The 15,800-nt window shown below is 42.7% G+C and overlaps 2 protein-coding genes and 1 pseudogene across 20 annotated transcripts in view; 2 read left to right on the top strand and 1 right to left on the bottom strand.

The window, feature by feature from the left end:
- Positions 1 to 9,920, bottom strand: part of FANK1 (fibronectin type III and ankyrin repeat domains 1) — a 129,352-nt gene extending 119,432 nt beyond the window's left edge. For 12 of the 17 annotated variants that reach the window (XM_078346732.1, XM_078346733.1, XM_035269432.3 and 9 more), the window contains exon 1: positions 9,064 to 9,160. Coding sequence is in view for 8 of the 17 variants with exons in the window: in XM_035269445.3 (XP_035125336.2) it covers positions 9,064 to 9,076 (13 nt within the window). In the remaining 9 variants the exon portion in view is untranslated. Of the gene's footprint in view, positions 1 to 8,852; positions 9,161 to 9,595 lie in introns of those variants that run through there. The other 5 variants (XM_078346734.1, XM_035269436.3, XM_078346735.1 and 2 more) reach the window with 2 other exon arrangements.
- Positions 8,943 to 15,800, top strand: part of DHX32 (DEAH-box helicase 32 (putative)) — a 57,388-nt gene continuing 50,530 nt past the window's right edge. Inside the window, exons 1-2 of one of the 3 annotated variants that reach the window (XM_035269421.3) lie at positions 8,943 to 9,102; positions 12,665 to 12,749. The gene's annotated coding sequence lies outside the window, so the exon portion shown is untranslated. Of the gene's footprint in view, positions 9,103 to 9,204; positions 9,509 to 12,664; positions 12,750 to 15,800 lie in introns of those variants that run through there. The other 2 variants (XM_008978887.4, XM_002756701.5) reach the window with 2 other exon arrangements.
- On the top strand, positions 14,957 to 15,093 carry LOC118146628 (U2 spliceosomal RNA; annotated as a pseudogene).

Here is a 15,800-nt window from a genome sequence, read left to right as displayed (position 1 = left end):
ATTACAAGATAAATCAAATTCTTAATCTCAAGGTCTCTTATGTTACAGTCAGGGCATTGGCTGGAAAGGAGCAAGACCCTGAAAATTAGGATGGAGTGATGAGGACAGAATCCAATGAAGCTGGAAACCTGAAGCCCCTAAATTCTGCTGAGTCTCCGTCCCAGTAGAAGCAGCTCTTCGCTCCATTTCTGAGGTTAGTCTTCCCTTAGTTGAAGAGGCTGTAAAGGCCTCCCCTGAGGGAGCTACTTTGCAGGAAACTGCTGATGCTCCTTACAACCTGCCCTACCACCTCTAATTAATTTTGACCTGAAACAAGACTTAAGTCCCAGCAAAACGCAGATAGTAAGGTAAAAAGCATGACCTGCGGGGAGGTGCGATACGCAACAAGTATAAGGTTTTGCTGATTTATAGTGACAAGAAACTGGATAATATTAATAGAAATTATTCCTAAGGGTGTAGGATCAGGTAAAAGACAAAAAAAAAAAAAAAAAGTTGGACCAGGCTGAGTTAATGGGATGTGCTAAACAGAGATTCTGGAATCCTCTGCTCAAGCAGTTGGGAGTGACTCTAATATGTTGCTTGGTTGGTTGACTGAAACCTGGATCTAAAGGGGGCCTGAACTCAAGGAACTCAAATGCCAGAACTTGCTCAGCGGTGCACTGTAGAGCAGGGGTCAGCAAGCCTCCTGTAAAGGGCCAGAGAGTAAATATTTTAGACTTTGTGGAGTAGATTACCAAGTAGAAAGAGGGGCAAAAGACTTAAACAAGCACGTCATGGAAGGACAATCAAGTAGCCTATGAAAACACATGAAAAGGTGTTTAATATCATTAATCAGCAGGGATATAATTTAAACCACAATGAGATACCTCTGCGTGGCCATTACACTGGCAAAATTTAGAAACAGCAAAGGGCCAAGCATAGTCAAGGATGTAGAGCAACGGGAACTCTTTCTTTTTTTAATTCTCATGGGACTCTGCTTGATAGGAGCTCTGTCATACACAGCTGGTACAACTCTAACACTGGGGACACAACATGACTCAGCGGTTCCACTCCTAGCTATAAATTCAACAGAAATGCACACGTGTGCACCAAGACATGTACGAGAATACTTACAGCAGTATGATTAAGACATGTACGAGAATACTTACAGAAGTATTATTTCTAATAGCCCCAAACTGAAAACAATCCAAATCCATGAACAAAAGAACAGATAAGTAAATCATTGGACATTCACACAAAAGAATACTATGTAACAATAAAAAAGAACGAACTACTTACTGCTACATGTAACAGCCTGGTTGAAGCTCACAGGTAAAATGTTAAGCAAGATAAGCCAAAGTGGGGGTGGGGGGCAAGTACACACTATCACTCCCTTTAAATAAAGTTCAAAAACATGAAATTGATCCATGGTGAAAGAAATACCAATAGCGGTTACCCTGATGAGGAGGATAACGAGAAAGGTATAAAAAGTTTCTGGGGTGCAAGGAATGTTCTCTATTTTTATATGGGTGGTAATGACTGAGAATGCTCAATTTGGAAATCTGTCATCAAGCTATATGCTTCAAATTTATACTTTCTAAAATATCCATCCATTTCAATTAAAAATATAAAAATCAGCCTGGCGTGGTGTCTCATACCTGTAATCCCAGCACTTCGGAAAAAGACGAGGCAGGCGGATCACCCGAGGTCAGGAGTTCCAGTCCGGCCTGGCCAACATGGTAAAACCCCATCTTTACTAATAATACAAAAATTAGCTGGAAGTGGTGGCATGAGCCTGTAATCCCAGCTAAATGTGAGGTCGAGGCAAGGGAATCGCTTGAATCTGGGAGGTGGAGGTTGCAGTGAGCCTAGATTGCACCACTGCAATCCAGTCTGGGGGACAAGAGCAAAACTCTGTCTCAAAAATAAATAAATAAACAGCCTAGAGAGGAGTAATACACTAAACTAGCAATGCTAGTCTTAATTTTGGGTGAATTACTTCAGTAGAGAACTAAAGTAAAGAACTAGCCTGAATACGTTAATTTAAATTTAAAAGATAAAAACTTAAAAAATTAGAGATCGGGTCTCCACTTGTTGCCCAGGCTGCATCCAAACCGCCAGGCTCAATCAATTCTCCCACCTCAGCTTCCCAAGTAGCTGAATAAGCTAAGTAACCTGTTCGTTCCTCTCAGGCTGACTAGACCTGTGAGGTCATTTTAAAAACTGAAAGTCTGTGACTGATCATCCCATTTCTTCATTTACTTACACCAGCATGAATAAAAGGATTCACTAGAGTCTAGAGAGAAGATCTTATCCCTGTCTCAAGAAAACTTCTCAAGGGAGAGTTGAAAATATAGATTACAGGTTGGACTGACAAAAGTATTAATACCCTGCAGACACAGTATGAGGAGGAAGAAATTAACTCTTGACTTGGGGTGGTGGAGGGTAAATATACACACAGTTTCTAAGAGATAGTGATGTCTAAGAAAGGTTTTCTGTTTTGTTTTGAGACGGAGTCTCATTAACTCTGTTGCCCGGGCAGGAGTGCAGTGGTGCAATCCAGGCTCACTGCAACCTCTGCCTCCTGGGTTCAAGTGATTCGTCTGCCTCTAACTCCACAGTAGCTGGGATTACAGGCATGCACCACTACGCCTGGCTAAGGTTTGTATTTTTAGTAGAGACGGGGTTTCACCCTGCTGGCTAGGCTGTCCTCCAACTCCTGACCTCAGGTGATCCATCCGTCTCAGCCTCCCAAAGGGCTGGGATTACAGGTGAAAGCCACTGCGCCTGGCCAAGAGAGGTCTTAAAGGACAAATAGGTGGACAGGCAGGGGGAGGAGGCAGGACTGTGGGGAGAAGAGGTCCTTCCAGAGAAAAGCCGTGGAAGAGTTTCTAACAACTTGGAAGGGGGCTGGGGCACAGCAAAAGGAATTGGCACCTGCCTCTGGGAGAAAGGAATGCCTCCTCCCTTCTTCCAGCCTCCCTTAAGAGAAATACCCTTAAGAGAAGACAGGATGGCAAACAGGGCAGACAGGGCCCCTGACCTCTTCCGTCACCCTATAGTTGAGTGAAGAAAGCTTTTTTTTTTTTGGAGACAGAGTTTTGCTCTTGTCTCCCAGGCTGGAAGGCAGTGGTACTGTCTGGGCTCACTGCAACCTCCACCTCCCAGCCCTGTGAGCACAGAGCACTGGTGTGAGTTGTTTACTTGTTAATGAGTCTGCACCACCGTCTGTATGTAATGAGTCACTCAGGTCATTCTGGGATGAGGTTGGTATGCACAAACCCCTCCTTTAATCTGGTTGGCTAGTTCAGAATAGACAAGTTTTAACACTGCTTCCTTCTCCCGTCAAGAAGTAAAGCCTGAGTTCTGAGGAGCAGCCTCCACCTGGAGAGCGTGTCTTGTGGACCTGAGCTTCGGGAAAGACACAGCTTCAAGCCTCAAGTCGTTTTGCCTCCTCCCGTGGCTGACAGCATCAGAGGTCAGAATCACAAGGAATTTTAGCATTTTGATGGGGATTTTAAAACATGACTGTTTAAAAATGCTGCTTTGACAATGTTTTTTTTTTAAAGTTTTAATCTTGATTTACATAAGCATTTATTTCTTGATGAGACTTGAATTATAACCTAATTGATAGAATTTTCTTCAGTAGCTAAGACTACGTGAGAAAAAAAAAAAAGTTACACATATTTTTTAAATGATTCCTGGGCTTAAAGAAGAAATTACTTTTATATCCTTACCAGTCTCCCAGATAATTAATGAGCATGTAGTGCCTGGCAGTGCAAAAATGTTTAGGTCTTAGGACCTTGAGGCTGCTTGATCCAAAAAAAAAGATTACTTGCCTCTTTCCTTAATCTTACCTGATAGAATGAGACTCTTAAAACATCTCACTTAAGTTAGAAAAGAAAATGGAGCACCATATTTGTAATCGACCTGACATTTATAAGCACCTGATATAAATGAACTTTACTCAAAGCACACTCCACAAGAGGCACTTCAAATTTCACTGGAGCACAGCCCTTTGTGTTGTAGAATAATGTAGAATTAATGGCTCTCTTTTTTTTAAGTACACCACAATACTCTTAAGGGAAAAAAAGCAGATAAGGCATCTATCTGTGAACAGCAGTGCCATCCATTCATGAATGTGTAAAGTTTACTCCGTGTCAGGCACTAGAGACAGGATGGCAAACAGGGCAAACAGGGCCCCTGACCTCTTCCGTCACCCTATAGTTGAGTGAAGAAAGCTTTTTTTTTTGGAGACAGAGTTTTGCTCTTGTCTCCCAGGCTGGAAGGCAGTGGTACTATCTGGGCTCACTGCAACCTCCACCTCCCAGGTTCCAGCAATTCTCCTGTCTCACCCACGTGAGTAGCTAGGATTAAAGGCATGCTCCACCATACCTGGGTAATTTTGTATTTTTAGTAGGAACAGGGGTTTCACCATGTTGGCCAGGCTGGTCTCAAACTCCTGACCTCAGGTGATCCACCCGTCTTGGCCTCCCAAAGTGCTGGGATTACAGGTGTGAGCCACCATGTCCAGCTAGATTTTAAATATTAACAAAATAATTACAAGTTCTGATTATTGCTGTGAAAAGCACAGAGACAGAATAACATCAAAGAAGGGGGCACCACTACTTTAGGAAGCCAGGGAAGGGCTTGAGGAGGTGAAATTTAAGCAAAGATTGAAGGACATTAGGAGTCAGACCTGCCAGAGCAGGAGGGAATAGCAATCCTGGCAGAGGAAAAAGCTTGTTCAGAGACGAAGAACTGAAAGAAGCTTGTTTGAGGGACTACAAGAAGACTAATATGCTTAAAGCATATGTCTAAGATCAGATGTGTGATGAGTTTGAGGAGGCAGCTAGATCACTGTAAGAACTTTAGAGGGCTTTTGGCAGGAGAGTGACACGATCTGATCTGATGTATATTTTGAAAGGTCACTCTGGCTTCCAGGTAGCAGTGGGAGAAGACATGCAAAAATTTTTAGAGTTCCCAAAAATAATTTATGTAGCATGGTGGCTTGGAGTACCACCGATTACAGAAGGGAGGGAGAGGAAGGTGCACATTTGGGGTATATTTTGGAAGTGAATAAACAGACCTGCTGGTAGATGGGGTAGGGTGGGTGAGGGTTGGTGAGTAAAAATGAGGAGCCAGGGATGACTCACATTTCGGGCTGGAGTAAGGGAAGCCTGGAAAGACTAGTGGAGGAACAGGTTCAGAGAGAAAGGTCTCCCTCAGTCCCTTAGTCATTCACCTCAGTCCCTTAGTCACTGGAATACCTTGGATCTCTATTTACCATTTCTTTAAAAAACATATGTGAGGCTGGTAGGCAGTGCGGGCTACTGGGAGGCTGATGAGGGAGGATCCTTTGAATCTAGGAGTTTGAGGCATACCTGAGCAACCTAGCAAGATCCTGTCTCTCTAAAAACAACAACAACAACAACAACAACAAAATTTGTAGTAGGAAACTGTTGCCTGCTCGGCCTAAACTAACCCCAGATTTTTAAAGTATATATATATAGCAAGAGTTCACAGAACAGGCAGCATCAAGTGGGAGCTGGGGGCTTCTGTTGATGCTGTATTTGATAAATTTACACAGTTTTTACTCAGATTATATGTTTGCTTAGATTTGGGCTAAAGAGTCCCCAGAGCCACCCCTTGGTATTGACACTCATTAAGAAATTAGGAATTGATAGTAACATTGAACTATTTTCCAAAAACAAAGAAAAAAGAAAAAAAAAAAACCATCAAAACCCCAAACAAATGAAACGTGATGTACGTTTTCTATGTTATTTTATACGTGAGCTATCTTTCCAGCACTGAACTTTGTTTAGCAAGAAAATAATTAAAGATGTAAATGTGCAAGCCAAGAGCCAAAGCCGCTCTGAACAGCCCAAGGTTGTGAGCTTATTTAATTTGTCCCTTCCCTGAGGAGTCATTTCTTGGATCATTTACTTATTATTATTCTGTAAAACAGTGGTAGCCCCTGCCTTCCTCTGCTTACTGCCAGAGTATGATCCAGCTGTGGGGTTTGAAGAGTTTATGTTTATTGGATTTTAATGACTTAGTTAACAAAGGTCATTCCTAAAAGTAACAGAAAACTAAGTGTGTGGAAACAGAACGGGTAAGACTGACCCGAGGGTTCTTTCTAGTAGTTCCTTGGTGTTGTCCTTAGATACATGTTTAATCCCTAAAAGCAATTATGAAGGATTCTTCCTCATAATCAATTTACTGATGCTATATTCAACTATATTTGTAAAATGTTATTTTAGACCCCTTAGTAACAAAAGGAACAGGGCTTAGAATGTTAGATAATATTGATATAAACAATGTATTGTTAACATAATATTGTTGACAGCATAAATGTAATTATGTACAACTGTAATTCTTGTTATGTCGCATCTGTGGTGCTTCCATTATCTTTGCCAGAAGGAAATAACTTCAGTTTAAGGTGAAATATGGTTGGATATGAATCTCCAAGTTAAAAGAAACCTCAGCAATCATTTAATCTTGTCCTTTTAAATATTTACTATGAGTGGTAGTAAATATTTATCCAAATGATGTTTATTAGACTGTAAAAGAATTTCCAAGCTGGGTGTGCTGGTTCACATCTGCCATCTTAACACTTTGGCAGAACAAGGCAGAAGGATTACTTGAGGCCAGGGGTTCGAGATCAAATTGGGCAACACAGCCAGACCTTATCTCTATGCAAAGTAAATTAAAAAAAAATTATCCGGGTATGATGTTCCACACCTACAGTCCCATCTACTCAGGGGGCTCAGGTGAGAGTGCTGCTTGAGACCAAGAGTTCAGGGTTGCAGTGAGCTAGGATTGCACCACTATAGTCCAGCTTGAGTGACAGAGCAAGACCCCATCTCAACACAAACAAATAAACAAAAAACCAAAAAGATAAATGATTATTTGAATGATTTAAAATTAAATTGATAAAATTATTTAAGAATATGTGAAAAGAAATACATTTACAGTCATTCCCCAGGTATAAATATTTTCTACTTCAAAATCCAATGACGTGAGACATAAATATATACTTCACATACGTAATACGTTTTTACATGGTTAGAGACCCTTCCTGATCTGGCTCCGGTTGACTTTTGCAGCCTTATCTCATTTCTCCTCCCTCTTCCCAACCCAGTTTTTTCCTCCTCCTCTCCTTAGCTACAGCTTTACTAATCTTCCTACTGTTAGCCTCAAACCCACGCTGCTCTCAGGTCTCAGGGCCTATGTACAAGTAACTCACACTGCCTAGAATCCCTTGCCCCCATTCGTGGCTGGGTCATTCTGCAGACCTAGTACTACTTCCTCTTGGGAGACTTCTGTCCATCTCCTCTTCCCCCAATCTCCGAACCCCACCAAGACCTGAGTAGCTTTTGAGCAAGTCTCTGCTTAGCTTTCCTGGGATGACCAAAACGAACACTGTCCTATTCATTGTTCAGTTTTCAATCCCTAGAACAGAGCTGTAACATGGTAACTACTATAAATGAACGAATGAATAAACAGTGAACACTGAAGAACTTGAAGTTAGAGTTTACACATGTAAACAATAACATAAATCTGAAGAAATAAAGTTGCTGTTTTTAAAAGATATATTTCGGCCGGGCGCGGTGGCTCAAGCCTATAATCCCAGCACTTTGGGAGGCCGAGGTGGGTGGATCACGAGGTCAACAGATCGAGACCATCCTGGTCACCATGGTGAAACCCCGTCTCTACTAAAAATGCAAAAAAAAAAAAAAAATTAGCTGGGCACGGTGGCGCGTGCCTGTAATCCCAGCTATTCGGGAGGCCGAGGCAGGAGAATTACCTGAACCCAGGAGGCGGAGGTTGCGGTGAGCCGAGATGGCGCCATTGCACTCCAGCCTGGGTAACAAGAGCGAAACTCCGTCTCAAAAAAAAAAAAAAAAAAAAAAAAAGATATATTTCAACTCGCTTCTTCTCTAAGGCGGGAATACACACACCCTGGCATCAGTTTGACATAAGACAAAAATGTGAGCATTTTTGTATGCTAAATTTATTTCACTAGGTTGACAAAAATGTAGACTCTAAAGAGCTTTAAATGCAAATGACAAATACTGTACAAAAATCTATCAAGCAACTATTAAGTCACAACTTGTACGCTTTCTCCTCAGCAAATGAGTTAAAAGAAAAGGAAAAAGTATTTGAAACCTTCTTGCTGGAAAACGAATGACCTTTAAAAATGTCAACATTTTCCGCAGGAATAGATTTGGTCTGAGTACTTCATTTCTGAAATTGTATAAGAAAAGACGACCTAGTTTTGAGAGTCAGATTGCATCCTTCCATAAAGGTTTTAGATCTTTTAAGTCTCCACACAAAACACTGCCCTTATTTTGAGAACAAAAGCAACAATAAGACAGCTTAGGCAGGACAGAGAAAGAAGGGCCTTGGCACAAATTCCCTGGAAAGGTAAAACAACAAAAACTGTAAGTTAGAGCTCAAGTTAGATCTGATAACTCCAAACCGCACGACTTTTGCCATACATCAAAAGCAACATGGGAAAACAGAAAAAAAAAAAAAAAAACATGAACATTTTTTGAATGTCCTAATTTGTAGAACCCCTAATAATGAATGAAATACACTTAGACAAAGCACTTTTTTTCTCTAAGTCGTAGACTGAGTGTGTGAGGTGGGAGGCGGGGAGGAGGACGGGGTCTCTAATAAATACAAGACCCAGCCTCTTGGCGTGTTTAACTGCTGACATTTTAGAAAAAGAATGGTCTATTTACAATGAATAAACCAAACTACCAAACTAACTAAAATTATGACAGTTGGAAGACGAGTAAACGGAACTGTCTGGGAGAGGTTTCAGGAAGGCGTACGCTGGGGGCGCTGCGCCCTCCAGCCCATACCTCGGGGCTCTCCCGTTTCCCCGGCTCCTCAGTGCAGATCCTCGGGCGCCTGCGGCCCAACCTCAAAAGCGCGAGGAGGAGACGCAAACCGTAGTTCCCTGCCCAAGAGTCGAAGGCAGCGGAGCTGCGCGCGTGTCGCCCACACCCGTTCCCAGGGAGCCCCAGCCAGGCCGACCGCCCCGGCCCCAGCTCCAGCCCGGGCCTCCCTTACTCTGGGGCTCCATGGTCAGCTGCTCCTGGACCCCCGCGGGTGAGCCCCCGAGCTCCCAATTCCTCTCCTCCAGGTCCGGCGTCGCTACGGTTGCCCTGACAACCCAGAGGCGGAGTGGGCGGGACCAGAGGAACGGCGAGCGGGAGGGACCAAAAGCTGCAGGAAGTGAGGGCGCGCGTGAGGACCCGCGCGTCGCCGGGGGCACGGAGTGAGGGTGGCGGCCGGGTCACCGGCTCAGGACACTTCCCCTGAGGCCTGGTCAGGGGGTCGCGCCCTCCCTAGCGGCCCCCGCGGCCCCGCGGGACCTGTGCCCCAACGTCTGGGGTAGCTGGCTGCGGGCCCCGCCGTCGCCGACCCGCGGCGTCCGTCGGGCGAGTGGGCCTGCCCGCGGGGAAGGCCGCCGGCCCTGGGCCTCCCTCCCGGGACTCGGGAGCCGCCGCTGCAGGTAACGGCGGGGCCCCGGCGGCGGAAGGGGTCGGGGGTCGGCGCAGGGGCGGGGACGACCCGAGCCGGGTGGGCGGCCCTGGCGCACCTGTTGCGGCCGCCTGGGGGCCCCCTGCCCGCAGTTGCCGCGGACGTTCCCAGCCCAGACCCCGATACGCCGAGGGCGGCCTCGTTTCCTCTTGCTCCGGGAGCCACGCCTCAGCCGGAGGACGGTATCCTGCGGGCAGCGCTCACATCGGGGGTCTCTCCCGGCCGGGGCGGTCCCTCGAGCCCCCGGGACGGCAAGCGGGGAGCGCTGCGAGCCGCCGGCGCCGTCGCTGTCGCCCCCAGTGGGCCGGGCGCGTCTCCTGAATCCCGAGAGTCAGGAGCATGGCTTCGTCCGGCATTGCCTTGTCATCCCCGTGTCCCATTTCAGGCCGGGGGCCCGGGTCGGATCATTCCGCCTGGCTTCTTTTTTTGTTGTTGTTTCAATCCTCCGCGTTTCCAGCTGAGTTACGGAATCAGCCCACAGGTTTTGTAGCCAAACTTTGTAGGGCTGTGAAACAAATGTAACATTATTCCACACAATGGTCTTTCACACGGGTTTTAAAAAGCAGTGATTCAGGGTTTGCTTTAAGGAAGCTTTTAAGATCACAAGGGATTGTTATCTGGTAAGTTGTAAAAATTCAACCAACCAGGAGCGTATCACAGGTTAAGGAAAGCCGGAAGGAGGAAAGAAAAATGGAGAGGAGGAGAGAAGAAAAAGGATAAGCAAAAAAGTGCAGGGGGCTTAGCGGGGTGGGGGGGGGGGTACAAGGGGTTGGGGGGCTGCAGGATTGATTTAATACCCAGGTCTGGAGATCATGATCCCTCTATTAAATCCAACTGCTGCTCCAGAGAGTAGTTGAGGGAAATGGAAGAGCCCCTTCTGGGGTCAAGCAAGTGATTTTTCATCTTGCCACTAGAAAGATTTCCACTCCCTGGATGGCAAGGACACCAAGGAGAATTATTCCTCTTAGAAAGGAAATCATTCAGAGGTTAATTGAAGGTGAGAAGCGTATCTTTGATGGAAACTGACATTTTATTGTGCCAAATTAGGCTTTTCCCCCTCTCAGACTATGTGGGGACTTTTTCAGATTGTCAAAACAAGAAGGCTTATATGTGGATATTGACAAGCAGCGTGATAATTCTTAAGACACAGAACACATAATTCTTAAGCTGAAGTATTAAGATGATAATTTAAGGGTGGAAAGTAAACACTTATGGAACCTTAACTACCTGTTCCTGAAATTCAGAGACAGGGGCTTCATTTTTAAAGTGTCTAAAGATCACTACCTAAAGAAGTAAAGATACTTCTGTATCCAGTGGTTCTCAAGTTCTAGTTTACATATGATAAGCAAAATCACGAAGTGGTCATTTCATTCCAGATACAAATAGAGTGATGCCCATCAGTATATCATAATCAAAAGTGACAAGATAATTTTTAAAAAACACCTGGCACTTACTGACAAAAGGTAGGATTAAGTCTGCTCAAACAATAAAGTATTCTTATTTTAAAGCGTGAGTATTCTCTAAAAAAGAAGAAACAGCAGTGCAGGTCTCTATGCTAAAGTAATCAGGACTAAAGAATTTGGTTTTAAGGTTGGAAAAAATGGGGTTATGTATTGGTGAAATATTTTGTAATCATACAGAATGATTATTTTATCAGTAGCTATGAAGTTGACTTTGAGGCAATTTTGAATTTAAATACCTTAGGTGACAGGTAAAGACAACTGTGAAAAGCAACATTTGATTTTAGGGGACAGGGTACCTATGGAAGCAGACTGGTTCTGGGTTGGAATTGAGTAAAGGCACTAAAATGTCTAAGGCAGGGACGATATTCAGTTTCTCTTCCCTCTAGCACCTAGTGCAATGTACATGCTAAATATTTGTTGAATGAATGAGAAGGACTTTAGAGAAATTGCTTTGGATATAGGGATACTCTTTACTATTGGAGAAAATACTTGCGATCAGAAAGTTGCTAATGAGTTAGGGTGGGTGTGTAAAGACATTGATTGTACCTTTTTGGAGTTTTCTACCATTGTGTTTTATTTCTTTTCACTTGTATGTTCAGTCTGCCATTAGTGGTCAAATGAAAAGCAATAAAATTCTGTGTATATTTTTTAAGTCTCCAAGCTCATTACTAGCTAGAATAGTTACATTATTGTTTACTTTGCTAACAAAGTATCTAGTGGTTCTCAAATTCCACTAAACGTTTAACTGAAGCATTGTGGATAGGGAATAAAAACGGAGAGACAGATACAGCCTTTTTCTTATTTAAATCTCTTGGCCACATCAGAATTCAAAGTAAAAATAACTTTAATCGGAGGTTAACATTATTTAAGGCAAATTGATAAAAAAATGTAGCAAATGAACGTGTTATCAATAGTTCTGTCTCCTAGCCTTACTGTGGTAAGTTGGAAGTTTTCATTGTTTTTGTTGGTTTTAAGGTTTTTGTTTTCTTTACCAGAGTGAGGGTACTTTTTCCTGTCTCTCTGATACTTTCTTAAACTCTTAAGAAGTTCAGTCAAAGTTGGAAAACAATCAGATTTCTACTTTTGGTGTTCTGCCTCTTTGTTCTCCAGACCCGTTATGGTCTACATTCAATTTGTTGCACTCCCATAGAATGTCTATCTCTCAGCCCTTTACCCGTCCATAATATAAAAGGGACTGCAGGACCCTGTTGCCCCAGTTTCTATAAAGTCTTTCAGGATTAGGCTAATGCCCACTAAATGCACTTCTCTCTCCTACTGGGGGTGCTACACAATTTAGCATTTAACTCTACAGTATGCTTTCTTATAAAATTTTATCTCTTTTCATGTATATGGATCTTGTACCTCTGATTAGATTAAATATTTTTAGAGCTAAGTGTATGTCTTACTCTTCCTCTGTGTTGCTTTTAGCACACAGTGGGCTTCACTGTGTACCTGATAATTTAAGTAGGGAAATAATAGAGAGGACAAACCTTTAGTTAGGGGTCACTGCATTAATTTCTAGCTTTGCCCCTTTGGGAAAACCAGGTGCTATTACTATCGTGTATCATAATGAAATTTTTAATGTAAAGGGCTGTTACTGACTTAGGCATAGAGAAAACATTGATTCCACATTCACAATGTACTTCTGGGCTTTGGAATTGCAGATCATAAAGGGTGAACAGGAAATGACCAGAAGCTTCCGAAGCAGAACAGCCTAGGCAGAGGCACGAAGGCAGGAGAATAACGAAGGTAGGAGAAAGCAGTGGTTTATTGTGGCTGAAATGGAGAATACTTCATGTGTGTTAGAAGAAAATGGGAGGAAGTAAGGCCAGAAAGGCAAATGTGGGCTAAATCAGAAGGCACCTAAGGACTGTGGATTTATTTTCCTTAAAGGTAATAAGGAGGATTTGGGTCAGTGACTGGATCCATCTTGAAAAGGATCACTGGCAACACTCACATGACAGATTGGTGGGGAGCCTAAATGAGAGACAAAAAAAAAAATTGGAGATGTTGGAGACATGGATGACTCTGGAGAACATCATTCTCAGCAAACTGACACAAGGAAAAAAAAATTGGAGATGTTGTTGAAGTTCAGTGAAGAAATGCAAAGATAACTAAGAAAGCGATGGTGGGAATAAGAAGGAGGGGGCCTCTGAAAGGGGTAGAATTGGCAGATCTTGGTGACACTGGAGATGAAGAACAAGAAGCCAGGGATGACAGTCGGTTGATACGGTAGATGGTTCTGCTATTCACTGAACTCTGCAATGCAAAATAAGAAAAAAATTTTTGAGAAGTTTAAGAAGTGGGGTAGATGATGTGTTCAGTTTGAGGCGCCTGTCATGTACACTAGACAGTCCCATAAGTAGTTGTGGTTGGACATGTGGGTCTGGAACTAAAGGAAGAAGTTTGAGATGAAGATAGAAATAGGGATTAAGCATTTAGTAATTGAAGTTAAAATGTGATGATTTTCTCCACTGATATTAAGCAGAATAAGAGGGTAAAGGATAGAACCCTGAGGGTATGCACATTTTATATTGTGGGGAGAGGGGCTGAAGGTGGAAGAACCCAGAGAGACTAAAGACCAGTGTTCAGAAAAGGGAGCTGCAGATGTGGGAGGGTTAATGTAAGAGTTCCTGCTCCTGAGGAGTTCATGCATTGGCATTTCCTGAAATGATTATTTTTCTCTATCCACCGTAGTATGCATCACATAGTTCATCTTTCTATTATTGTTTTATTAAAGTTAACGTAAAATGACTACCCATTACTTTGTTAACAACAACAGAAATCTTTATGTGTTAAAAAAATGAAAAAATTTTTTTTAGATATAGAGTCTTGCTACATTGCCTAGGCTGGACTGGAGCTCCTGGCCTCCTCCCGCCTCAGCCTTCCAAAGTGCTGGGATTACAGGCATGAGCCACCATGCCTGCTGCTATTTATGGGTTTTTTGTCTCCACTTGGGACAACAAATCAAGTAAAATATAACTTTAGAAGTTGATCATGATTATGCCTCAAGCAAATACTTATTTAAAAAAAAAAAAAAAGAGATGGCCGGGCGCGGTGGCTCACGCCTGTAGTCCCAGCACTTTGGGAGGCCGAGGCGGGTGGATCACGCGGTCAAGAGATCGAGACCATCCTGGTCAACATGGTGAAATCCCGTCTCTACTAAAAATACAAAAAGGAAATTAGCTGGGCATGGTGGCGTGTGCCTGTAATCCCAGCTACTCAGGAGGCTGAGACAGGAGAATTGCTTGAACCCAGGAGGCGGACGTTGCGGTGAGCCGAGATCGCACCATTGTACTCCAGCCTGGGTAACAAGAGCGAAACTCCATCTCAAAAAAAAAATAAGAGAGATGAATAAAGTTCATTTTGTGTATGTCTTAGATAAAATATATTAACTTGGGGAGACGAGCAGTAACCTGTTCTTTAAATCTCAGCTTTTATTGAATCTCACACATTTTTCTCAGATAGCTAACTAGATTACTTAACTAAGCCAAATTAGTCTTTTAGCATACTTTCTTAACTCTGCTTCTACTCAGAGTGAATTAGTTTTTGGAATGTTATGCAGTCAAAAAATCATCAAAATAATATCACAAAGCACTGAGTGGTCCAGTCATTTGAACTCCTGACAATACCTTTGACTTACACACTTATTTGTGGGGAGTGGTATGTTAGTACTGTACACAAACATTGATTGAGTTCGGGAAGTCTTTCTGTATATACGTTAAAAAAATTTTTTTTAATAGAGACAGGGTCTTGCAATGTTGGCCAGGCTGATCTCAGACTCTTGGCTCAAATTGGCCTCTGAAAATGATGGGATTACAGGCATGAGATACTGCCCCAATCCTAAAATTGTTTTAAGTGCCCTTAGAATGTAAGGATTCTTTTTTAAAAATTTGTGCAGGGTTGTTTATTCAACCTGCAATACAATGTGCAATACAATATTCAGTATTGTGTTTGTCACCTCTCAGCCTTTTGGCTAAGATCAAGTGTAGTATCTGTTCTTATCGTTATAATATTGCATATTCAATCAATAGTCAATACAAGGTTGGTTGTATCTGATATGAATCAACATTGAATTAAAAGTTGATCTTTTTTTTGAATTTTTGTTTGTTTGTTTGTTTGTTTTGAGACCGAGTTTCACTTTCGTTACTCAGGCTGGAGTGCAATGGCACAATCTTGGCTTGCTGCAACTTGCGTCTGCCAGGTTTAAGTGATTCTCCTGCCTCAGCCTCCCAAGTAGCTGGGATTACAGGCATTCGCCACCACGCCTGGCTAATTTTGTATTTTTAGTAGAGACAGGGTTTCACCATGTTGGTCAGGCTGGTCTCTAACTCCCAACCTCAGATGATCTGCCCTCCTTGGCCTTCCAAAGTGCTGGGATTACAGGTGTGAACCACTGCCCGGGCCTTGAGTATTTTTTAAAAGCTAATTAACTAGATTTGCTTACTTAAAATCAAAGCAATCAACTTGTTACAAGTCTAGAAATAAGGATTTTAAAATAAATTTTGAACTTTCACCTTATCTTTTTCCAGAAAGGCTTTAAATTGATACTGAAAACCAAATAGGATATATTTTTGGGAGATTTGAGCCTGTTAAAAAAAAAGGCAAACAAACAAGTGACCTTCTAAAAGTCCCCGTAGTGATTTGATCCATTGTTTCAGTTAAAGCATACCATGCCTGAGAGAAAAGTGAATTAAATATTTGACTGTAACTTTGTGTGCCCAGTAAGAACCGTAGTTTTCAAATGTATAAAAAAGATTTACAAATCTATCTATACCATGCTTTTGTGTTTTATGGCAT

This window comes from Callithrix jacchus, chromosome 12 (assembly GCF_049354715.1).
Source record: "Callithrix jacchus isolate 240 chromosome 12, calJac240_pri, whole genome shotgun sequence".
NCBI lineage: Eukaryota > Metazoa > Chordata > Mammalia > Primates > Cebidae > Callithrix > Callithrix jacchus.
This window is presented reverse-complemented; position numbering and strand designations above follow the sequence as displayed.